Below are 26,764 nucleotides of genomic sequence, written 5' to 3'. Positions count from 1 at the left end.
GGGTGTATAAGATGACCCCCAACTTTTGAGAAGATTTTCAGGGTTTAGAAAGTCATACGCCAGAAAATACAGTACAATATTGAATTTCTGTTTATAGATGAGCACAATAGGAGCTCCATTGCTGCTAGAAAGCTTTGTCCTGTTAGTGCTTATTTCTATAAAAAAAATAGGGCTGGCCACTAGGGGGCAGATTGGTTTTAAATTCAGAGAACAGCTACCCGTATATTCCTGTGTATAAGAGGACCCCCAACTTTTGAGAAGATTTTCAGGGTTTAGAAAGTCGTCTTATACACCGGAAAATACGGTACATACATACTTATATAATGTTATATGTAACAGTTCTCATTTGCCAATCATAGGCTAATATATTTGCTACTAACTATAAATATAGGCTCATGTAAAACATATTGCAATAGTGTATATAATGGCTGATGTACCAAACATGGCAGAAGGCGAAATAGGGTCAAGACCAGTATAATTGTCCCAGCCATGTCTCAAGAAAGATCATTCACCACTGTTTCCATCCTGTGTCCAGATGTGAATCCTGAATGAAAGGTATTCAGACAATCCACTTCCTTCAGGGTACTCTGTAATTGAAGCTCAACACCTGGTCAACAACTTTCCCTAAAATGAGAAGGCTGGATGACAGTTGTCTTATATAGCTAGACCCAAGAAAGAACTTTTCAAAAGGAGCTTCACCACTGTTTCCTTTAAGCCATCAAGTATGATCCTCCTCTCTTAAGGAGGTACTGACAGTTTCCTGGGTGCAACCTCTCTTACTTCCCAATCACCCCAAAGTATCCAGACAGACATATATTCAAGCCACAAGTGCACAGACTAGAAAGAATCCCAGATCACAATTCATAACAACTATTGATTCACCACTTCAGATGCCACCCATAGAGAGTCAACCTTTTTTTTCCAAAATATAAAGCACTGGGCTGGAACATCTGGTTTATATATTTCCAGAATTATTCATTCTTCAGGCTATTTCTCTTCCAATCAGTGAAGTACAGTGAGATTTCCCAAGAGAAGACATGAGTCCTAGGTCCACAAGGTTACATTTTCCTATTGAAAAGACCTTGCCTAGGGCAAGGTAGAAAAGATGACTTTGATAGAGATATTTGAGTTCCATTACCAAGGTCATGAGAGGAAAAATATATCTTAAGTCCATAAAGGGCATATAAGTTTATAAGCAGCTCAGACAAATAGATCCCTAATTCACAAGAGTATAAGAAAAGAGAGGAGTACAGCACTATCAGATTCACAAAATTCTGTTGATCATAGCCAATCTCAATAAAATCAGTTTTAGCCTTCCTGTGGAATTAATTTCTTGGTGTGGAGTTGACACTGTAGGAGCTTGACATGTCACTTTTTCTCAGGCTCAATTTATGCATCCCTATTAGGCTTATTATTAAGCACATAATTTGTTAGCAGGTAAACATTTTCCTGCTTGAGCAAGGGGTTGAATCTCCAAGGCCCTTTCCAACTCTGTTATTCTGTTAAAAGTAATATATAAGCCCTGTATATTATTGTGGTATAGCACAAGAGATACTTGGCCATTCCAGCTGATTTACTTTTTCTTTATAAGAAATCAGTGAATCATAACCCTAAAATGCTTAAATAAACTGGTAGCAGAAATGCAGAACCAAGATAAAGGTAAAATGTCTAACCAATTAACAACATTGATAATCTAAATCAGTGGTTCTCAACCTTTCTAATGCCGCGACCCCATAATACAGTTCCCCATGTTGTGGTGACCCCCAACCACTTATACATCACCAGGTGCCAGGGGCGTGGCCAAAGAAAAGGGGGAAAAATGGTGGACAGCCTTGTTTGGCGACCCCGTGAAATGGTCGTTCGACCCCAAATGGGTCCCGACCCACAGGTTGAGAACCACTGATCTAAATGATGTTGCAGGCTTCAGAATTTAATGGGACTTTTATTAAACTGGACATTCATAGGATGATACAGTTTGTAACATGCCTCATCGTTAAAATGGGCTATATTCTCCTCCCCACTCTTCACATTTCCTCTTACTTCAGTTTGCTGTCTTCAGCTAGCTACATTGGACAATAGTGCCATTGGACTTCAAAGATGATGCTGGTTGCAAATTCCAGGAACTGAAGTTCGAAACATCTGGAGAGCACAAGTAAAAGAGGGGTGCTCCTAAACAAGTATAACAACTAATCTATTCCAGCTTTCTTGGTGTTGGACTACAATTCCTGTTATTCCCAGTCACCACAGAGTATAAAATTGAGTCACATTTGGAATAGAGCTCAAATCCTTTCTTCTTGCAAAACAAATAATATTCTCTTAAAAGTGGTTCTAAGTGTTAGATTTTTGCATTAAGCTTTCGTGAACACTTGTATGAATATGTCAAAACAAACCTGCAGAACACAGCTGACAGTGATTTACTAAATTATATACATATTGCTTTGCAAGAAAGGTGGGCAGGTATACAATAAAAGCATGTCAATTCTGAAATTGACACCCATTTTACTTATTAATTTGTTTTAAATGTTAAAAAATTTAAATGTTTTAAAAAATTATCAAGGGAGCTTTTGGGAACTCTGAACATTTAAAAAAAGTTATATCAGAGAAAGTTTTGACACCTGATGCTTCAGGCAAACTTGACTCTTTTCTTCAAAAATTCTAAATGGTTTAGCAGATTAACTAGTCAGAAAATTCATTTGTTATTACAAATGTCACCAAAAGTATGATAATTAAATATAGGAATGTCCAGTGCCCAGCAGCTCCAGTAAGAAAGATGGATTGTCTAACTATGACTATAACCTTATGTTAATTAAGAGTATTTTGAAACAACAAAATCCAAAAAACTCTTGATGAAAGGTGATTTGAATCAGAATAATGAAACCTGCAGTTGACATGAATTGAAATTTGTCTAGTCTGCACACTGATCAGTTGTCAGATTGATTAACAAAATAAATCCATTGTATCCTTCTCCATTCACAATAGTTAATATCAATTGAGTGAATGTTTTGTATTTTACTTCAATCATAATAGGGTGTTTGAAGTGAGGTCATTGTTTGAAGCGAGACTGAGAAGTAGCCAACTCAGAGCATAAATAGCCTCTCTCAATTTGGTGTCTTTGCAACCTGTTGGGACAATCACCAAGATTATTAACCAGTTCGGCCCACTTCTGGAGAACATCACATTGGGAAATGCTAATCCAAAAATTTGAAAGCAAGACTGTAATGGCACTCTCTATTTATCCATCCATAGGCCAGGCCAACTCAAATATAAAGAACTTTAATTTCCCATCTCTTCTTTAAACCTGATGATAAAGTTAGAGATCCAAAACAGAGACAGATAAGCAGAAATAAAAACATTAAAGACCAACCTTCAGGACGCTGGATGCAGGTATGCTGGTTATCACTCAGGAAAAAGCCTTCACGGCAATGGCACTCATAGCTTCCCATCATGTTGACACAGGTTTGTTGGCAGCCACCATTCCCCTCTGCACACTCATCCACATCTATTTCGGGAACCAAAGAGAGAATGAAAAGGCTGAAACTTACTATTATTAAATAGTGAGTGTCTGAAACTTACTATTTTTTAAAAAGATAATAAATATCATAAAAACACAACCAAATAAAAATAAATTTTAAAAAGGAACAAAACATTCCTTTTAAAAAGCCAAGACAACAATAAAATGTCTTACAAGGCTAACAAAATCATTTTTGACTATCTAGAACTCAGAAGGGAAGGAATACAATAGTTATTTTAAAACAATTGGGATATAAATCCTGTAATAAATTATAATAAATAAACTTGATAAAGAAATGCCACAGTAAAGACCTTATCACATACAGTATACCAAGGCTTTTCAACCAGTGGTATGGGTACCACCTGTGATACATTGGCACCTGGCAGGTGGTATGCGACCATCCTAGAAAAGTGGTAGCGGGAGAGGGGAATGAGCTGAACCAGTGGCAGCACCGCACAAGCCTGAGCGAGAGATGGCTGGAGCTGCAGGGCTGTCAGAGCTCAGCAGAAGCACCAGGATCAGTGCCGCTTTCCAGCTGATTGATGCTTCTTCGGGGCTGTCAGGGCTCAGTGGAAGCACCAGGATCAGCGCCAGGCTCCAGCTGGAGCTCGGTGCTGATCCTGGCGCGTCTACTGAGACCAGAAGCACCGATCAGCTGGAATGTTGCAGCATCTCCAGGGTCTTGTGATTTACATTCAGATGCTTGGCATCTGGTTCATATTTATGATGGTCACAGTGTCCCAGGGTCATGTGAAGTGACCAAAACCTGCTGCAACCACCAGCAGATGGGGGAATAAAAACCAAACACCCCCCACCCCACCTCCACTGCCAATCCCCAACAGAACTGCTCACAACAATGAAAACCTCGAACAGGAGGAAGAGTGCCGCCGGGTGGGCAGGCAAGTGTCTTGCTCGGCTGTGGCTTGGGAGGCACTTTTTTCAGTGCCATTGTAACTTCGAACAGTCATTGAATGAACTGTTTTAAGTCGAGGACTACCTGTACTTTATCAATTTTTTCCTTTTTTTTTTTTTTGGTCATCAAGTTTTTGACACCTTGCTAGGTGACTGATGGTACTCGGATATTGCCATATCCTAAAAGTGGTACAATGGGTGAAAAGGTTGAAAAGTCCTGCAGTATACTTAATTAATTAGTGTGTTATGATAATGGAACATATAGCAGGACCTCTGATAAAATCTGCTGGTTCCAGGCAATTTCATACACAAGGTATTCTTTTGAATATCCTACCTGCAAAGTGTTTTAAAGCTTTCTACCTCAAACCCAGCTACTTGCATTAGATTGAAAAACAAATCTAAAATTAGTGCAGAAGGATCAAGTATATGCCATATTTTACATCACCCTTTTAATACAACAATACATAAAGCCAGTCTCTGATATTCCATATTACTTCTTCCACCTTCTGATAAGATTTATTTTTAATGAAATGTAGAATAAATCTGTGTAGATAGGAAATGGCTTAAGTTCTTACCAATTTTTGCTTAAAATGATAAAAAAAGTGTTATTTTGCTATTTTTAGCATTAACAAAAGAGTCTTTGTACAATTAAGCTTCCTTATAAGCATCCAAATGGCACTTTGGCATAGAGAAAGGCATTGCTGAAACACATCATGTGAAATCTCTGTTCTAATTTTATTTTATAATTGTCAAATAACAATGGGTTTCCTGTCCTAAAGAGTATTAGAACAGATATTCCATTTGATGTGTTTTAGAAGTGCTGTTTTCTTAGCATTTTTAGTGAAAATGGTTAGCATTGGATAAAGTTAAGGCTATTTGAGCTGGACTGTAAAAATCCAAATCCTGATGACTATGAGATACCAACAATGAATTTATGTTTTCTTTTCTGTTTGCTACTATTTAGTGGTTCTCCAGACTTTTGCAAACTAAAACTAGGATCCAGGGAGTAAAAGATTTTCTTTCTCAACAAAGCAAGATTGGGTGACTGTGACCTTCAAAGAGATTGTTGATTTTCTTCTTCCAACAATGCCATAAAGCATAGGAAGGAATGCTAAGAACTATGTTTCAGCAATCTCTCCAAGATTTGGAGAACACAGTATGCACATTCCAGTACTGTTATTTTGGCTAATAGTTTTAGTACCTCATCTACTATATCATAGCTGAATTCTCAAGAAATTTTTAAGCCATAGCTGGCTTAACCAAAGCTCATCAATAGGATTCAAACAAATATTAAGTCACAAACTAGCAAACTGCATGATGATTAATTGTATTATCTACCACTAAGCCAGACTAGACAAAACATCCTCTAGGTTGCACCAGTATCAGATCACTGCATTACCTAATGCAGATTCACCAAACTTAAAACAAATCTAGCCAACCAACTTCTTAAGTCTAACTACAACTGACTCTTAAATGTAACACTCAACTTCACCAATGGTTAAATGGAAGCTCACTCAATGTACTATGAGGAGACAATGTAAATGGTTAGGTTCTGTCTCCATCACTTTGGCTGATTATTCTCAGATGAGTCAGATTCAGTACAGGAAACAGAGAGTAAATAGTAATAGATAGTAATATTTAGCAGCAGATAGCAAAATTGCCAAGAACAAAATCAGTACAAATATTTTCAAATAAGCAATGAAAATACTTTGATAATTGAAAAAGATAGGATTTAAGTAAGTTTTCACACTGGCATTTTTCAGTTGTTTGCTAAGATCCAATCAGATGAACATAGTTTCTCTAAGTGCAGTTAATGTGAACAAGAACTCCTTCAGAAACAGCATAACAAAAACACAACAACATAGTACTGTTTACAATCCAGCTACCTCAAGGATTCTAGTTGGACTTGATTTTTGGTGGGGAGAGATTATATATCTCTATGCAAGAAGCTAGACATAAACAACAATTTTAAAATCTTGGTTAAAAAAACTTTCCAATTCTTTCTGGTTTTATGTCCCCAAAACTCAACAGATGTTTTGTTGTTTCGAACAATGCAGATTCCATACAGAATTCATTAATAATAATAATAATAATAATAATAATAATAATAATAATAATAAAAGCCTCACTCTCTCCTCTACTTTTTTGAGATCTGGTTCTCCAATTTATATTAATAAATGAAAGCTATAAGTAAGAGTAATTCTTAACAACAGTTGAACAATAAACTGAATGAAAAATGTAGATAATCCATAACAATCAAAAATAATTTTACAGTAAGTTTAATGTCTAATAAATAAAACTCATTTAAATTATCACTAAGGCCAGCAGATTAGAATGTTAGTGATTTCAATCTTCTCCTAAAAATTTTCTTCCTCCTACTTTGAGGGAAAGATAAGACCGTAGTTCCTGCTGCCACACTCATCTTCTGGGGCCCCTCACCTAGTGTCTACCTCCTAATCTTGGTGTGCACAAGAGACAGGACTGTAATTGCTTGTGCTGCTTTTTTGCCAACTAAAAAGCCCAAATGCACTATCTGAAATTATTTTTACAGTGCTCTCTCCTGGAAATATAGTGAAGAGGTTGGTGACCAAAGGATTCAGCCCCTTTTTCCCCTTGGGAGATCTTGCACGAGATAAAAATAAAATATTTTAATAAAAAAGGGTAGGGGCAAAGCAAAAACAAAAAAAATCCCACTGCGCTTTTATGTATTAATGTGTAGACCTTCAACATGAAAGGATATAATTAGCAAACTGCCCTAGAAAACAGGCTTATGAATTAGTTAAGAAAGAGACAAGCCACAAGATGGTGCTAGTCTGCTACAACTGAAGAATCTTCTGCCTCCCATTTTTTTTAAAAAGTCTGCAGTTTGCAAAATATTATTACAGATCACAAGAGATTCTAAAGAAAAAGAACATGAACACAACCTGAAATATCAGTTCTGAAGAGTAAAACACAATTCTATAATTTACACAGAGAGATTTAAAAAATATGAGTTTGAGCATAAAGCAGCAATAACCCGCTTCCTCCTCCTTCTCCTTAATTAGTAAAAATTCTAATGGGAGCTTGCTCATACCACTCGAAAATTGAAAACTCGTAGAGTGACTCTCATTCCTTTAGCGAGATCACTCTCTTCCTCATTAAAACACACTGGGCTCGTTAAGTAAACATGAGGTATCTCAGGGTGGGGAAGGCCACGGAGGGCCTAGTGATGGAACAGGCCCCTAAGGCCTGGAAAAGACCTCCGGAGCCTGGATCGGGCCGCTGGGGGGGCCCACAAAAATCGCTCCGCAGCCATAGATCTAGGCTCTGGAGGTCTTTTCCGGGCCTCCAGAGCCCAGATCAGCCATGGGGGGCGGGGGGGGCACATGAAATCACTCTGCGGCCATGGATCCAGTCTCCGGAGGCTTGGAAAAGACCTCCGGAGCCTGGATCGGCCACGGGGGGCTGCAAAATCGCTCCATGGCCATGGATCCGGTCCCCAGAGGTCTTTTCTAGGCCTCCGGAGCGCAGTTCAGCCACAGGGGGGACACAAAAACACTCTGCGGCCATAGATCCAGGCAGCGAGGCCTTTTCTAGGCCTCTGGAACCCCTATTCAGCTTCTGGAGACATGTCAAAGTGTCCCCTGGCTTCGGTTTGGTTCTCTGTTACAGAGAACAGAGGCCTAAAGAACCATAAGATCACACGAGATCAGTAGTGTGAGATCTCGCTCCACTGATCTTGTGTCATCTTGCGTTATTTTAGGCCTCCATTCTCTGCAAACAAACCAAAGGCCTGGAGCAGCCAAGAAAGCGAAGGTTCTCCATCTTTGCAGGGTGAGTACTGAAGGCCCGGTGCCTAGGGAGACCCGCAGTGGAGGCGGGGAGGGAGGGAATAATCCGAGTGAGTGTTGCAGAGCCACTGCGGTCGCTCGTAAGGACAAACGACTGCTGTGGTGCTACAATACTCATAATTTCGGGAGTTGTTCATAAGCACTAGGGGGCGCTCATCATGTAACTTTGAACGAGCGTTAAATGAACGCTCATAACTCGGGGATTACTTGTATACCATTTCAGACAAATGACTGTCTAGTCTCTTCTTAAAAATCTCCAGTGATGGAGCGCCCACGATTTCTGGAAACAAGCTGTTCCAGTGGTTAATTGTCCTCACTGTCAGGAAGTTTCTCCTTAATTCCAGGTTGCTTCTTTCTTTGGTCAGTTTCCAACCATTGTTTCTTGTCCTGCCCTCTGGTGCTTTGGTAAATAATGTGACCCCCCTCTTCTTTGTGGCAGCCCCTCAAATACTGGAATACTGCTATCCTGTCACCCTGTTTCTTCTTTTCAACATGACTAGTTACAGTGAGTTTTAGTTTCAGCTCTAAAACTGCTTAAGAAATCAAGTTCCAGTTCAATTACTATTAGTTATAACCCGAATAGCATTTTGACAATAATTTCAAAATTACAGATTTGTACATAGGAATATATTTAATGAATCACAAAAGCAATTCTGAGAAAAGCTACATTTTTCAGATTTCTTTAAGTCCTTAATGTCAAGTTTTTTGACATTATAAAAATAATCACTTTCACTTGAGGTAATAGATACTATTTATTTACATTATTTTCACTGCTTTTCTAATTAAAAATATTCAAATAGATTGCAAATGAGAAAAAGTTAAAAAGCATTCCTAACAAATTAATTTCTAAACAAAATATTATATAATGTCATAATGTTGACATGAGAAGAGATCAAAGATTAAACTGGTTCACCTTTTTGTGCACCGATTCTGTGAAAAAAAAAAAAACTACTTTGGTATTGTAATTCCTGGCTGAACTTAAATGAGGAAGTCCCTAGACCAGGAATGTCAAACTCGCGACATCACGTGACATCATGTGACGTATCACGACTTTTTCCCCATTGTGGCAATGGAGTGGGCATGGTTTCAGTGTGATGCTTCTGGCCTGCGGGCCGGCAGTTTGACATGCCTGCCCTAGACCAATCATTCTATCTTATCCTAATTTATCCTCATGGGGTTATTCTAAAGGAAAAATGGGATATGTTATACAACATTCTGAGTTCTTTGAAAAAAGTTTTATTTTTTAAAAAAAATAAAGGGGGGCATCAGATTACAGTGAAATTACACATTTACTATTAATTCTTGTATTGTTGGATATAATTCAAATATCACAAATAGGGGTTTCCAAGCTTTTTGAGCCAAAATATTGGGAACAATCAAAAGGCAAACATATGAAAAGTGCTTACTCCCTCCTCTACCCCATCATCATTTTTTAATGCTAAAAATGCTTTATGGGGCACACTTTGTTTTATAGTAGGCTCACTTTCCTCCCTTTTTAATTAAAGGAATCTATGTATTATAGAAGACAGAAGGGCAAATAAAAAAAATGATGGGCAGCATATAAAATGTCAGCTGTTGCATTGATGGCTGGGGCTACCACCTAGAAAAAAATACCTAGAAAAAAATTAATCTGGCAGTGTCACCTCTTACAGTAAGTGCAAATATTTAGTAAGTGCACACCATTTAGCCATAGTCCATTGGGGTATTGCTGACTAAAAATACAAATAATCTTCTCTGACTTATTATGGGCCAGCTAAGTGGACAGACTGCTAAATTTGCACCAAACTGGAGGAAGGTGTCCTTTCTTCCATAACATCCAGAATCAGAGAACAGAAGAGAAATATAACCAGCCCTTTTCTCAAAACACACAGAGGAAATAAGGAGCTCAGTGCCAAAGAAAACCTCTGTGAACTCAAGCATTAAAATCCCAACAGCTAAGTAGAAAGCTGAGCCCCTTGGACAGCAATGGTGGGGCCATGCAGCAGACTCCGGAAAAGCCAGAATAGCAGGTCGATGACAACATGAACAGACCTGAATATCTGAACAAATGTGTAAGAGGTTAATTAAAATACACATATCAGCTCAGAGGCACACAAAAACCAAATGTACTATCATTATCATGCAGGGCCTCTTGCAGACAGGCAAGACTATTGCTAACTAATAAATTTTATCCACAAATATGCAGGCTTAACTGTTGCTTAAGTTTCGCAATAATAAATAAAACGCCTGAACATTTATTATGGTTTCAAAAGAAGACTTAAGACCTGACTATAGATAAAAGGCTTAGAATAAAAGAAACAACAACCTCTAGCTAGTTTGTGGTGTAGCGGTATTTTAAAACAGTACTATGATCATACACGTCTTTTTCATGAACTTTTAGATTTTGACAGGCAAAAGCCATCAAAGAAGAAAAGGTGGGCACATATACAATAATTGTATGAGGAAAATTCTACACAATTTTATTTGCATGTAGATAGCTTCTACATGGTTTAGACAGATTTAGAAAGATATATATTATCCTGATCACAAAACATTATATTCAAGATGCTTCCTTGATATCCTTTCTCAGTTTACAAATGTTCACCATATGTGTGTATGCATATATGTATGTATGTGTAAACATTTGTAAACTGAAAATGTATCTCTAATCAGATTAAGACATAGCAAAATATTGCATCATATGGATTCAGCAAATATAATCTGATGGTGGATATGTTAATAATATGATTTTTACTTTAAGCAAATTAAGTACTCTGTAGTTAATATAATCTTTTATAGAACTCTCAGCAATAAACTGCTATTCCTTATCTTCAGTTCACAACAAGGTAAGTCATCAGTTAAACTAGTTGCTACAAGACTTTCAATCTAGAAGACTTTCAATTTTATTAAAGGCAACTGAAATCATCAAAAGACTCCCCCATCTTTAATTTAGCAAACAGATCAAATTCCAGGTGTGATCTGGTTAAAGGTCACTCACAATCTTATTAGAGGTAAAGTAAGGTAAGATATAGGAAGTTATTCTATCCAATAGCTGAATTTCAGACAAACCTCTTTATAAAGTCCAGAAAAAGCAACTTTTGTTTTGTTATCAAACCCACATGTTCACCTTCCCACACTGAAGTCAGGAAATAGGAACATTAGGACTCCACAATATTGCTCTAGATCCCTTTCATGTTCTTCCATTTTATGTTGTTTTATTTCTGACAAGTAACCTACTATATCTTGTCTAGACCATAATTTTGCACAATTGATATTGATCACCATGGAGAATTCCACCATCTGGAATTCTTTTCCCATTTTTAGGACAATACCTGGTAACAAGCTGGTGGAGAAAAGAAATAACAAGGCAGGATCACATCAGATCCATGATGAAAGACGTGAATTAGTTGTCAAGTGCCTTTGTTTTCTAGGCTCAATTTAAAAGACTGATTTGCATAATTAAAATCTTCTGGAGAGAAGATCTTGATTTTTACAGTAACCTATCAACATTCCTGGTCAGCATTCTCTAAAATCCATTATTATTAAACAATTCTATCAGAAATAAATACTGATTAAAAAATATATTTATTAACAGAAAATCATCTTGTTTTTCCCAAATTTCCACCTTGCTAAAAGGTGCATAATTCACAGCTACCCATTCACTAAAAATTGTATTCAAAGTCTCTGTGATCTGTTTAAAAAGACAAATGCATCCAACTGAAAGACAAGGCAGGCAAAGGGACCCCTAAGTGTCCCAGGGTCATGTGATCACCTTTTGCAAACTTCTAACGAGCAAAAACAAGAGGAAGCCAGATTCACTTAATAGCCATGTCACAAATTTAACAACTGCAGTGATTCACTTAACAATCATGGCAAGAAAGGTTGTCAAATGGGGCAAAATTTACTTAACTGTCTCACTTAGGAACAGAAATTTTGGATTCAACTGTTGTCATAAGTTGAGGACGTCCTATAATGTGATAACTACTTTCATTGCTAATGTAAAGAATGACATCAAATGTCAGTCTGTGGCAGGGGTCTGCAACCTTGACAACTTTAAGATTTGTGGACTTCAGCTCCCAGAATTCCTCAGCTATGCTGGCTGAGGAATTCTGGGAGCTGAAGTCCACAAGTCTTAAAGTTGTCAAGGTTGCAGACTCCTGGTTTATGGTATCATGAATTTAGTGTTGCTTGTTTATTGTTCTGAATATCATTTCCCTAGAAAATATAATCCCTCTGAACATATGTAATACATTTCTTCATCATTCAGTCTCAAAGCCATATAGCAAGACTGAGCACGAGGAAAGAAAGCGAATGTGACAGAGAATGGATGATTTCCAAGCATGTTCAAGAAATGACACCCCTGTTTTCTCAAATTAATGACCAAAAGATGGCTCACATCTATACTAATCAAGAAGAGACTAGCAGGCTTTCCAAAGAATGTTTGAAAGTTTACTTTGGCATTGAATTTATTCCCACAAAGGGACATCTAATTCATCTAATTTGCTGTTAACTTATGTAGAAGTGCTGCTCACCTCTGTATCAATAAAGTAGGAAGCTGGGGTTTCTCTACTAGAAGTCTTATTTTCCTCTTTTAAAAAAGTAAGACCAGAGCATAAAAAAGAGCCAAGATCTCACACCAGAGAATCAGTATGGTAAGCAATTTAGGGTAGAAATTTATGTTTAAAAATGTTAAATGATCCTTATTGGAAATTCATTTCAGCGCAGACTATAATTGTATCTTTAAAAGTCTAGTCATCTCTGTACCTGAGTTTCTTATGACTCTTCCATTATAACCAACAAATAATATCCTCCTTTGTCACAAATTTATTACCCATGTAAGTTACACATTCTGTTTTGGTCTTTGGTAAGAACAGTTATTCCTGGCCAGTTCCAATCATACATCATGATTCTCCACTTCAGGGTCAGTAAGGAAAGATGAAAGATGATAAATATATAAGCTGTGATGTTTTAATCTGCATCTGTTCTGATATTTTTTGCACTCCTGCACACACTATTTATTCCCTTATCACAAGATAAGGTGTTCACACACTTATAAACCATAAAGAACTGGAAACCTAGCTGAGAAGAAAGACAAAATAATATTCGAATCTCTGATACGGACTGAACTACAATAAAAAGATAAAAGTAAAAGATGATTCAGCCTAGTTCTTTAAATTGGTGAATGGTAAAAAATTGATGGAAAAAAAGCTGTCTGTACTCTTCTTCCTTTCTTCCTGTTTTCCTCCAAACCACTCCACACTGTCCATAAAGGAATCATGATCAGGCAAAGAGATTTTTCAAAGAAGCACAGGCACAGGGAGAGAGAGATGAAACTGAGGTGCTTGGCATGGATGTATGCTATTTTGGATGGGTCTGGTTTTCCATTAAGATTGCAATCATTTGCATACTTATCTGTAAATAAAAGGTAAGCATGGAATAAATGGGATTTGTTTCAGAAATGAAGCCACAAACAAGATGATAGTCAGCTGAATGCTTGCTTCCCCAAATTCTTCCAAAGGATCAAGGGAATAATGAGTATCCAAGAAGAGGAAGAGTTTCCATAGCAACTTTCAAGAGAGTTAATTGTTCTTAAGTGTTTTGTAACAGAAGTTGATATCTAGTATCATTCATTATATAAATGATTAAAATGTAAACAAATAGTGGTATAATTTTAAATTCAACCTACAACCACTCATTTAGTGACTAGTCAATTACATGGAACTGAAAAAATGCAACTTGGGACCAGATTTGACGCGTCCCCATGGTCACATGATCAAAATTCAGGCACTTGGCAACTGGCATGTATTTATGATGGTTGAACTGTCCTGTAGTAATGTGATCGTCATTTGTGACATTCCCAGCCGGCTTCCGACAAGCAAAGTCAATGGGGGAAGCTAGATTTGCTTAATGACTGCATGATTCACTTAACAGCTGCAGTGATTCCCTTAACAACTGTGGCAAAAATGTTGTAAAGTGGGGCACAACTCACTTAACAACTCCTTTGCTTAGCAATGGATATGATGGGCTAAACTGTGATCATACGTCAAGGACTGCCTGTTGTATTATAAGTGACTGGAAATGGGAAGAAGGGGAGACAGACCTCAAAAATGGTGATGCAGAATGAGCTGAAAGTCAGTAGCAAATATGAGCATATATAAAGATTATACCACCTGGGCTACACATGGATCCAATAATCAAATTGTGTAGCTATTTTTTAGGTTAAACCTGTGGTCTAGCCAGGAAGGAAAATAGTATTTTAGAAATTACACATTCTTTGTACTATTTTCTAGGAATGCAGGATGTATGGAGTTCCCTTCTATACTGTCTAAATCCCTAAAATTGCCAAGATGTGGAAGATTTCCCACTTTTTTGTTGGATGACAGTTTGTGTCCTATTATCACCCTATCATGGTGCAATTACAGGTCTACTACATGGTAGCAAGATTCCAAAGTCAGCTGCTTCTCCCACCAGCAATTTTCCCTTAAAATGTGTTTGAAATATAGAACTGGGAGACCACAATCTTTCAACAGTGGGAGCGGGAGGGGTAGCATTTCACTGGTGAAATGTCAGTGTTTAAATAACTCTGAAGAACCCCAGCTGTTGCTCTTGTTTTTACTTACACTTGTGCACCCAGACACAACAAAAGATAGTTCTGCAACAATATTTTCCTAATATGCAGTTGGACATAGGTGCTAAAGCATTAAAATTTTTCAAAACAATTTTGACTTGAATTGCAGAAAATGGAAGGATGTTGCAGAGAACATATGTCAACATACTATAGCTACAGAAAGCAGGCAGCTCCAGAATGGGGAGGGGGACATTGGTGAAGAATGGTCCTGGCTGGGAAGACAGAAACAAACTGTTAGTAAAGAAAGTACTGCAGTAGCATTGGAGGCCAGGAATAAGCCTACAATTTATTATGAGAGGCATTCCAACAATGAGTTTCTTAAACTTTTCAAGACAAAACACTTTCTAAAAAATGAGAAACTTCTCGGACTCTTCAATAAAAGGGATATTGAAATAACAATTAATAATTCTTTTTATTTTCCCTTACAATTATAATGTTAATGAGATATATATGAGCCTACATTTGATGGTGGGTTTTTTTTTATCAAACTCTAATACTTGGTACTGTATTTAGCTTAGTCTTTATCTTTATTGTTGTAAGTGCTGAAAATCCACAGTAACCATTCTATTTTGAAGAATAACAGAGTTGGAAAAGAGCTTGGAGATCTTCTAGTCTAACACCCTGCTCAGGCAGAAAACCTTATACCATTTCAGACAAATGGTTGTCAATCTTTTTCTTAAAAACATCTAGTGTTGGATACCCACAACTTCTGGAGGCAAGCTGTTTCATTGATTAATTGTTCCAACTAAGGAAATTTCTCCTTAGTTTTAGGCTGTTTCTCTTCTTGATTAGTTTCCATTCATTGCTTCTTCTCCTGCCTTCAGATACTTTAGAGAATAAGTTGACTCTCTCTTCTTTATTGCCACCCTTTAGATATTGGAACATTCTATCATGTCACCCTAGTCCTTCTTTTCATTAAACTAGACATACCCAGTTCCAGCAACTATTCTTTATATGTTTTAGCCTCCAGTCCCCTAATCATTTTTGTTGCTTTTCTTTGTACTCTTTCTAGAGTCTCAACATCTTTTTTACATTGTAGTGACCAAAACCAAATGCAGTATTCCAAATGTGGTCTTACCAAAGCATTGTAGAGTGATATTAACACTTCACGTGATCTTTATTCTATCCCTCTGTTAATGCAGCCTAGGACTGTGTTGGGATTTTTGGCAGCTGCAGCACACTGCTGGCTATATTTAAGTGATTGTACACTAGGACTCCAAGATCCCCCTCACAGTTACTACTATTGAGCCAGGTACCACCTATACTACACCTGTGCATTTGGGTTTTCTTGCCTAAATGTAGAACCTTACTTTTTTCGCCACTGAATTTCATTTTGTTAAATCAGTGGTTCTCAACCTTTTTAATGCCGCGACCCCCAACCGGTCGTAAGTCGAGGACTTTCCCTGCCCGGGAGCGCTGTGCATACGTGGTGCCGTCCCCTGCGCCGGCCGAGGCGTAGCTGGCAAGGGGCAGCAACGGCGCAGGGTGACCACTGGCTGGGCCACCAGCTGGCCAGCCCAAGGGAGGTAAGGCACCCGCCGGGCCTCACGCGTGCCAGCAACCCTCCCTGCGCCCGCCAGCCTCCCACCTCCCACCCATGGCCCTCTTTTACTTACATTTTTAGTAATTGCTCAGCAGGGAGGGGTGGAAACTTCCAGACAGCTCGCCTTCGCTGCAGACAACTTGCAGCACCGTTTGAAGAATGGGATTTTTGGTGGGCTCTGCAGGGCAGAGACAGCCTAGACAATTCCTAATGGCTTTTGAAAGCCAATAGAATTAGACTCTACTCAAGAGAGTCTATTCTATTGGCTTTCAAAAGCCAATAGAATAAAAGGGAGTAGCACAGCTAAGGAAAAGGGGGGGAAATGGCGGACTGCGTTGTTTGGCGACCCCCGTGAAATGTTCATTCGACCCCAAATGGGGTCGTGACCCACAGATTGAGAACCGCTGTGTTAGATAGAACCCAATGTTCAGATCTGTCAAGATCTTTCTGTATCTTAAATCTATCTTCTGGAGTGTTGGCTAGTCCTGCCAGCTTGATATTGTCTACAAATTTGATGAGTTCCCAATCTATTCCCTTATCTAAATCATTGATGAAGATATTGTACTGGGCCTAAGACAGAGTCTTGTGGTACCCCACTACATATTTCCTTCCATGTAGATGCAGCTCCATTAAGGACAACATGTTGAGTATGGTTGGTCAGCCAGTTATGAATCCATCTGGTGATGCTGTGTAACCCACATTTTTCTAGCTTATCAAGTAGTAGCTTGTGGTCTACTTTATCAAATGCCTTATTGAAGTCCAAGTAAATTATATCCACAGCATTTCTCTGATCCACTAATTTTGCCACTTTGTCAAAGAATGTAATAAGATTTGTTTGGCATGATGTTTTTGACAAACTCATGTTGGCTTTTGGTTATGACTTTGTTTGCCTCTAAGTGTTCACAGGTTCATTGGTTGATTATCTTTTCCAGAATCTTCCCAGGTATTGATGTCAGGCTGATGGGTCTGTAGTTTCCTGGATCCATTTTTGTTCTTGTTTTGAAGATGGGGACTACATCAGCCCTTTTCCAATCCTCTGGTAGTTCCCCAGTGCTCAGGATCGTTGAAAGATATGGTTCAGTGGTTCTGAGATCATGTCTGACAGTTCCTTCTGAACTGGTCCAGGTGATTTGAATTCGTCTAGGGTGGACAGGTGTGCTCTTACAATTTTCTTGTCTATTTTAACTTGTATTCCTAATCTGTTTGGTACAGTACTGTTTGTGATAGGTCCAGCTTGCAACCCACCAAAACACCTAGATTCTTTTTATATGTATTGCTGCCCAGTATGGTACACAGCAATTCATGTCTCTTTTGGGGGGGGGGGAGGTTATATAAACTAGAAATTTGCATTTCTCTCTCTTGAAATTCATAATATGATTTCTGTTATTTTCCAAATTGTTAAGAATCTTCAGAAACTGTATTGTCCTATATTTGTTATCCTTCCCATTTTTGTATTATCTGCAAATCTGATAACTTTTTAAAAACCTTATTCCAGTTATTTTTAAAATATATTGAACAGTATGGAACTTAGAAGGGAGCCAATATCTCCTTCTAGCACTGTTATGTTTTTGTGTCATTCTACCTGATTTGATCTTGAAAAGCTAAGCAAGGTCAGATCTAGTTAATATTTGGTTGGGAGACCACTAGGAAATCTCAGAACTATAGGCAAGACTAAAAAAAAAAAAGCATCCCTGAAAAAGACCATGGAAACTATTTCCATAAGATTGCTAGGCAAGATACATGACTATGTCTGAGATCATCAGAATTTAAACTTTGTTCAAGGAAGATTTAAGTCAATAAAATCTCACCTTTTCCCTAAGAAATTGAGGATCTTATATGAAGAATTTTGCTTTTTTCTAAAATTAATTATTTACCTTTTAACTTCACCACTGCTACCAGTTTCAATAACATGACTGCAAAGAAGGGATCAGCAACGTAGCACTTCCATGATGATATCTAAAGATAAAGGCTTCCCCTATCCAGTCATGTCCGACTCTAGAGGGCGGTGCTCATCTCTGCTTCTTAGCCAAGGGAGCCAGCATTGTCTGAAAACATTTCTATGGTCATGTGGCCAGCATGACTATATGCAGTAGGCACACAGAACACTATACTTTCCCACAGAAGTAGTGCCTATTTATCTACTCGCATTTGTATGCTTTCAAACTGCTAGATGGGAAGGAGCTGGTGCAAGCAACAGGAGCTCACTCCTTCATGCAGCAGTCAGGTCTGCAGACCCACAAATTATACTTTTTTAAAAATGTAACAGTCAAAATGATAGAAATTCACCATTCTAACATGGAACTGGGCGACAACTCAGGAGTGACATTGCTGAAACATCACAAGAATTAAAACTAAACTAGCTAAACTAAAACTAACAATTTCAGCTATTTTAAAACTATTTCAGCTATTTCATACTTGCATCACTGCATATGGTTACACTTTCTATCTGAGAATACCGTTACCTAAACCCTACTTTTAACGTGCAAAAATGTCAGAAAAATTAGATCCAGTAAAGTGATGCCTCAACTTACCACTACATTGAATTAAGATCATAATTTCAGGTTCAATTACAGTTGTAAATCGAGGACTACCTGTACTTCCTGCATGTGATTTGCAAGGACGTCCTTGGTTCAACACAGGCTTCCCCAGTGATTGAATTCAGGTATCAAAAAAGTTATTAGTTCAGTTACTGGAAATGAAGAAACTTAATAACTAAAAAAAGCAAACCTATCATTTGACTCAGTATGAGGGCAACTTCATATACACGGCCCATATATTTCCAATTTCAGAAGTAAAATGTAAGCAATGCTTAATCCTGACAAGTTCAGAAATAAAAAAGGGTGGGAGAAGAAAAACATTCTTGGTAGTCTATAATTAAGCTCTTCTCTTTTTTGTGAATACATGTTCAGTGATTTTGTTTATCCTTAAGCAAACAGTTGAGACAGTAGTTTTGAAAGGCAAGCAAACACAGAGGCAGCCAACTCATTTGTTAGCTACCTGTATCCAAGACTTGCCAAGACTTGCTCCTGACAAACTGAGCTTCTAAGAATGTTGTCTCTGAACACATCCAGGAAAATCAATAGCAACCTTGCACCTTGTTTTGCTGGAACAAGAGTTGAAGATAAGAATGTACAGGGACACATGAGCTTCCATGATATGCCACAAAAGGATAAAAGCATGTGAATGTCCAAATAAGTGAAATCTCTGCAAAACTTTCCTTTCTAATACTTGCAAATAATCAGGGGCACTTGCTAAGGACTTGCTTTTCTGTTCTAAAGAGGAGTTGAACTATTATTCCATAATCTCCAGAAGTAAATCAAAACAATCAATGCCACATTTCTAAAGAGCAAAGCTTTCCAGAAGTTTTTGGCTGTATAATAATAAAAAGGTTAAGGCAGCTGAAATACACATTCAGGCCAAGCTAAGTCTTACAATCAAGACTGTGCTCATATTGCATCTTGAATATTCATGATTTCCTCTGTGTGAAAATCTACACTAGTCAGTAGAGCAGTTTTTCCAGGTAGACGGCATCTTGACCTACTTGGGAATGGAAGTGTTAACATAAGCTTTGTATGGTTAACAAAAGCTTTAAAACAGCAACTCAATTGATTGGCCATTTGTTCTTTCCAAATTGGGGGGGGGGGGAGAAGCAATCTTTCTTCCTCCAACTCCTTGGAAGATCCATTAAATCAGGTTTGGCTACATGACATTATTGAAATTAAACAAAGCTCACCGAGAATGGAAATAATGCATCTGGTATGTGTCACATGGGAGTCACAAGGGACAATGGAGTTGCTGATCATGAAGCCATTCCTTACTGTGGATAGCAATAGCACTTAAGACTTATACGGCTTAGTATGCTTGTCTTTTTTCATCAGAAGAATATGAAATGCAGCTTAATTTCAGGAACAACAACTAAAGAATACTGGCTATAGTACACACATTTTAATTATTTAATAAGCAAAAATAACACTAGTCTCAGAATTGCCCAGCACCAAAATTGAATGCACTTTAATTGGCTGTCAGCTTGCTACTTAGTTCATAGAAAATGCACCTTTTGGGGGAAAGTTGATTATTCTGAAAGATACATTTAATATGACAGATTAAACAAAGCTACCTATGTGACAGTTGGAGAGGTAACACAAATTTTCTTCATTTTCTTCAAATTAACTGCAATTAAGCAGGGAAGAAGGCCCATAGCTCAAGAGCAAAGCTTTTCTTCCTATAAATTATATTAAATAAATTACTTTGTATATTTAGGAAAAAATAAAACATCCATTACTAATTTCCCTCCATCAATTTGCCACTCTCCAAAATCTGGGCTCATCTATGTGCTATTTAGGAATAAAGAGGATTATAGCAGACAATATTTCATGTGAAAAATAAATTCTGACTTGGAATAAAGTTTGTAAAGTTGACACAAAAATATAGAGATATGCACTACAGTAATAATAAAGTGCATATCTGAGCTCAATTTATCTAGTAGTTATTACATTTTACATCCTTAAAAGTAAAGTGTTTTACTAGTAAAATGTAAGAAGATGGGGTAACAGGTTAAGTTGATAACTGCCAGACATTAATATTTACCATCTTTCCTCATCATTTTATTTTTTGTTTCCCCCACTGGAATAACAACAACAAAATTTAACTTTTGTTTTACTAGGCCACTGTTTAAAATAATATTTGCAAAATAAATCCAGCTATCACAATCGTGAGCTCTCAGAAAGGGTGGAGATTACAGTACAGATCTTTGATGATAAAAGAGGAAACCGCTTGAGAGCAATTTGCATTTCTCTGTAGGAAATAGAATCAATAAACACTGTAGTGGAACTACATAACTAAACTACCTATTTAATGTCATGTGATGGCATAGAATCATTAGAATCAGAAAAGTATTCAAGCCATGCCACTGACAATGTAAGTAAATGTAAATGTAAGTAAATGTAAGTAAAACAAAAGAATGTGGAATTCTAAGGAATTATACTTTTAGTAGATATTTTCCACATATGAGAGGCCACTGCCATTGTCTACTTTAAACAACACAGGACTCTTTCTGTATAATCATGATGAGACTGATTACATAAGGATGTACTTTTATTTTAGCCAATTCACTAAATCAGAAATGATAGCTTCAACAATTAATTGGAAGAATTTTGTATTAGGATCTAATATGCAGCTTTTAGCATAAACATGATTGGGGGGAGCCTTAAATATTATAATATTTAAAAGTAAACATTTTAAGTAATGTGTAAATTTCTTACCGAGACAGTTATGACCATCATGTGCAAGATGAAAGCCGTCATAGCAGGTACATCGATAATTTCCTGGGATATTGACACATTCATGAACACAGCCAGCATTGTCATCGCGCTCACATTCATCAACATCTGAATAAAGAAAAGAAAATATACGTGATGTGGAAGAACTTCGGAACCAAAAATCTACAAAGCTCTTATCAAGTATTTATAAAATGACTAAATTGAGAACAACGGGGGTGCACCCTTTTACCTCACACTGATGGAGAAAACCTGTAATGAAAAGATAACAGACTTCAGCCAAACATAATGTCAACCTTCCACACAATTGTGAAGCCTGTGAAATCTTAAATTCCTAGTCTGATACAGAATTATAGCTGCCTTTGCTTCAACATGGGAATATGGTGGAAGTCACAGCAATAATAATAATAATAATAATAATAATAATAATAATAATAACAACAACAACAATAAAAATAACAACAACAACGATATCTGTAATACCATCAAACATCCACATCTGCCTATCCCAGGTCCTGGGTAAGGACTCGATAGGTAGACAAAATGCCAAATCCAGTCTGAACATCTGGCTGACTGTGCGATGATCCATAATAATAATAATAATAATAATAATAATAATAATAATAATAATAATAATAATAATAATAATAATACTGTTCTCATTTGGAAACCAGGCACCTCTTTCTCAGGAAGAACAAAACCCTCTAACTAAAGAAATAAAAGAATTGAAACAAAGAATAATTGAGCATCTAGAACAGCACAAAAACAACAGAATAAGGCTGCCTGCATTGAAGCTTGTTCCAAAGAAACAGCTAGCACAAGCATTAAAAGATGCAAATACTGCAATAGCAAGTATAAGCACCAATTCACTGCAAGAAACAAACCAACTAATGTACAGCACAGCTGCAGTTATAACAGAATACCTGGGATGCAAAATCAACAAAAAAGAAAAACAAACAAACAGTGCACCACAAAAATGGAAGGTTAGACTAGAAAATAAGATCAGCAAGTTAAGATCACATGCAAGCAAGCTAGAACAGATGAAAGAAAAGAAGCTGAAGAACAAGAAGACCAAAGAATACCTAATCAAGAAATACCACTTAGAAACAAGGAAGATCAAGGAAGCACTGGAAATAATAAAGCAACAAATAACAGCTATAGCCAGGAAAATCAGTAGATATGAAGCTCGAATTGCAAACTATAGGCAGAACCTCCAATTTCAATCCAATCAGAAACATTTCTACCAATCCATCAATGGAGAAACTGCAAGGAATCAGTCAGTACCTGACAAGGAAGAAACAGTGCAGTTCTGGAAGCAGATATGGGATAACCCAAAGAAATACAACAAGGATGCAGCTTGGTTAAAAGAGGTGGATGCAAATAAAACAGAAGTTGAAATGAAAGAACTAGTAATAACAACAAAAATGGTAGAAAAAAGAGCAAAGAAAATCAAAAATTGGTCAGCACCAGGTGAAGATGAACTGCATGGGTTTTGGTTGAAACATCTAACTGTTATACACCCACTCATTGCCAAGCAGTTCAACAATATACTACAAGGAGGAGAAATTGAAAAGTGGCTAACAACTGGGAAAACCTACCTAATAATGAAAAATCCAGCAAAAGGGGCAACACCAGGTAACTACAGGCCAATTACCTGCTTACCAACAACTTTCAAATTACTAACTGGTGTGGTAGCTGATGCAGTACAACAGCATCTAGTTGAAAACAATCTCTTTCCACCTGAGCAGAAAGGAAACCGCCCCAATAGCAGAGGAACAAAAGATCAACTCCTAATAGACAAAATGATCTTGGAAAACTGCAAGAGAAGGAAGACCAACCTGAATGTGGCATGGATTGACTACAAAAAGGCATTTGACTCTCTGCCACATGATTGGATAATCAAGTGCCTAGAAATAACAGGAGTAAGTAGAAACATCAGAAAATTTGTGCAAAGATCGATGGCACAATGGAAGACACAGTTGCAGATCAATGGTGAGAAGCTGGGAGAGGTTAATATCAAGAGAGGAATATTTCAAGGAGATTCATTATCACCATTACTATTTGTTATTGCACTGTTTCCTCTGTCAACAATACTGAATAACTCAGGACATGGCTATCAAACATCAAAAACATCTGCCAGACTATCCCACCTCCTTTACATGGATGATCTGAAGCTGTATGGAAAAACATCATCTGAAATAGAATCGCTGCTCAACACTGTCCGTATATATAGCCAAGATATTGTAATGGAGTTTGGCTTGGACAAATGTGCCACACTTACTATCAAACAAGGAAAAATAGTGAAAACTGAAGGAATCAAGATGCCCCATGAAAATAACATTAAGAGTCTGGACGAGGAAGAGTACTACAAATACTTGGGTATCCTTCAAGCTGACAACATCAAGCACACTGAAGTCAAGAAAAAGATTAGAGGTGAATACATCAAGAGAGTGAAGAAGATCTTAAAAATCCAAACTCAATGGAGGAAATACCATAAAGGCAATCAACACCTGGGCAATCCCAGTCATTAGGTACACAGCTGGAATAGTGGACTGGACTCAAGCAGAACTAAAAGCAATGGATAGGCAGACCAGAAAAATAATGACAATGAATCATGCCCTTCATCCACGCAGTGACATTGATAGACTTTATCTACCAAGGCAAATAGGTGGGCGTGGAATGCTACAAGTACATCAGATGGTTGAAGAAGAAAAAATGGCTTTGGAAGAATATCTGAAGAACAATGATGAAGATGCACTGAAATTAGTATATCAGGAAGGCTTACTAACTACTGGAGAGACCAAACTGGCCTACAAGAAAGACCAAATGAAGAACAGAATAGAGGCATGGGAAGACAAAGCACTACATGGCCAATACATGAAAAAAATAGCTGGGAAAGCAGATAATAATAAAACCTGGCAATGGCTAAGAGCAGGAAAATTGAAGAAAGAGACCGAGGGACTAATTCTGGCTGCACAAGACCAAGCCTTAAGGACAAATGCATACAAAGTCAAAATTGAGAAGACAGCAACAGACAGTAAGTGCCGCCTATGCAAAGAAGCTGAAGAAACAGTGGACCACTTGGTAAGCTGTTGCAAGAAGATTGCACAGACTGATTACAAGCAGCGGCATGACAAAGTAGCAACAATGGTGCATTGGAAGATCTGCAAAAAATATCATTTGCCTGTAAGCAAAAACTGGTGGGATCATAAAATAGAGAAAGTCATAGAAAATGATAAAATTAAACTGCTCTGGGACTTCAGAATTCAAACAGACAAGCACCTGCAACATAACACCCCAGACTTAACAATTGTCGATAAGAAAGACAAAAAAGTCTGGATAGTGGACGTGGCAGTGCCTGGAGATAGCAGAATAGAAGAGAAAGAACTGGAGAAGATAACAAAATACAAAGACCTACAAATAGAAATAGAAAGACTGTGGCAAAAGCAAGCAAGGGTAGTACCAATAGTCATAGGCTCCTTGGGTGCAATCCCAAAAACAACTGGAGCACCACTTGAACACCATTGGCATTGACAAATTCGCCATTAGTCAATTGCAAAAGGCGGCCTTACTAGGAACTGCTTCCATCCTGCGACGATATCTGTAATACCATCAAACATCAACATCTGCCTATCCCAGGTCCTGGGTAAGGACTCGATAGGTAGACAAAATGCCAAATCCAGGCTGAACATCTGGCTGACTGTGCGATGAATGATAATGATAATAATAATAATAATAATAATAATAATAATAATAATAATAATAATAATAATAATAATAATAATAAAGTTGGAAGGGACCTTGGAGGTCAAGTCCAACCCCGTGCTCAGGCCGGTAAACCTATACCATTTCGGACAAACGGCTGTCCAGTTTCTTCTTTAAAACTTCCATGTTGGAGCATTCACTGCTTCTGGAGGAAAGTTGTTCCACTGGTTAATTGTTCTAACAGTCAGGAAGTTTCTTCTTAGTTCTAGGTTGCTTCTCTCCTTAATTAGTTTCCATCCGTTGCTTCTTGTCCTGCCTTCAGGTGCTTTGGAAAATAGCTTGACTCCCTCTTCCCTGTGGCAGCCCCTGAGATATTGGAACACTGCTATCATGTCCCCCCTCGTCCTTCTCTTCGTTAAACTAGACATACCCAATTCCAGCAACCGTTCCTTATATGTTTTAGCCTCCAGTCCCCTAATCATTTTTGTTGCTCTTCTCTGTACTCTTTCTAGAATCTCAACATCTTTTTTACATCGTGGTGACCAAAACTGGATGCAGTATTCCAAGTGTGACCTTACCAAGGCATTGTAGAGTGGTATTAATACTTCGCGTGGTCTTGATTCTATCCCTCTGTTAATGCAGCCTAGCACTGTGTTGGCTTTTTTGGCAGCTGCAGCACACTGCTGGCTCATATTTAAATGATTGTCTACTAGGACTCTGCGATCCCTCTCACAGTTACTATTGAGCACCGTACCTGTGTATTTGGTTTTTCTTGCCTAAATGTAGAACCTTACTTTTTTCACCATTGAATTTCATTTTGTTAGCTAGCGCCCAGTGTTCAAGTCTGTCCAGATCCTCCTGTATCCTAAGCCTGTCTTCTGGAGTGTTGGCTATTCCTGCCAGCTTGGTGTCGTCTGCAAATTTGATGAGTTCCCCATCTATCCCCTCATCCAAATTGTTGATGAAGATGTTGAAGAGTAGTGGGCCCAGAACAGACCCCTGAGGCACCCTACTACACACTTCTCTCCATGTAAATGTGGTTCCATTGAGGACCACATGCTGAGTACAGCTGGTCATCCAAAGTGGCTTTTATTCAACTTTCATTCAAATCTATTCTAAAATTAGAGGATCTTAAGTAGAATTAGACAAATCGCTGGGTAATTGTTTCAGAGATGTTTCTTATCTAAACAAAGAAACAGAATGACCAAGGGCAAAACCAAAACAAAACAGTAGGATGGAAGCAACATCCAACTTTCTGCTCCCTAACTGTAGCTGATTGCCCACCAGCAGCCAACAGTAGGACCAGTCTAGCTAGCCTCTAGAGCAGCCGTTCTCAATCTATGGGTCACGACCCCATTTGGGGTCGATCGACCATTTCAC

The 26,764-nt window shown here is 37.9% G+C and overlaps 1 protein-coding gene across 7 annotated transcripts in view; it reads right to left on the bottom strand.

Moving 5' to 3' along the window:
• The window catches only part of SCUBE3 (signal peptide, CUB domain and EGF like domain containing 3), a 134,054-nt gene that overhangs the window by 66,143 nt on the left and 41,147 nt on the right, over positions 1-26,764 (bottom strand). For all 7 annotated transcript variants that reach the window (XM_039339451.1, XM_039339432.1, XM_039339423.1 and 4 more), the window contains 2 exons: positions 21,665-21,790; positions 3,365-3,499 (listed from right to left, as the gene is read on the bottom strand). In XM_039339451.1, coding sequence (XP_039195385.1) covers positions 3,365-3,499; positions 21,665-21,790 — 261 coding nt within the window. The remainder of the gene's footprint in view (positions 1-3,364; positions 3,500-21,664; positions 21,791-26,764) is intronic.

This window comes from Crotalus tigris, unplaced genomic scaffold (genome assembly GCF_016545835.1).
Source record: "Crotalus tigris isolate CLP2741 ecotype Arizona unplaced genomic scaffold, ASM1654583v1 scf7180000017550.10884619, whole genome shotgun sequence".
Classification (NCBI taxonomy): domain Eukaryota; kingdom Metazoa; phylum Chordata; class Lepidosauria; order Squamata; family Viperidae; genus Crotalus; species Crotalus tigris.
This window is presented reverse-complemented; position numbering and strand designations above follow the sequence as displayed.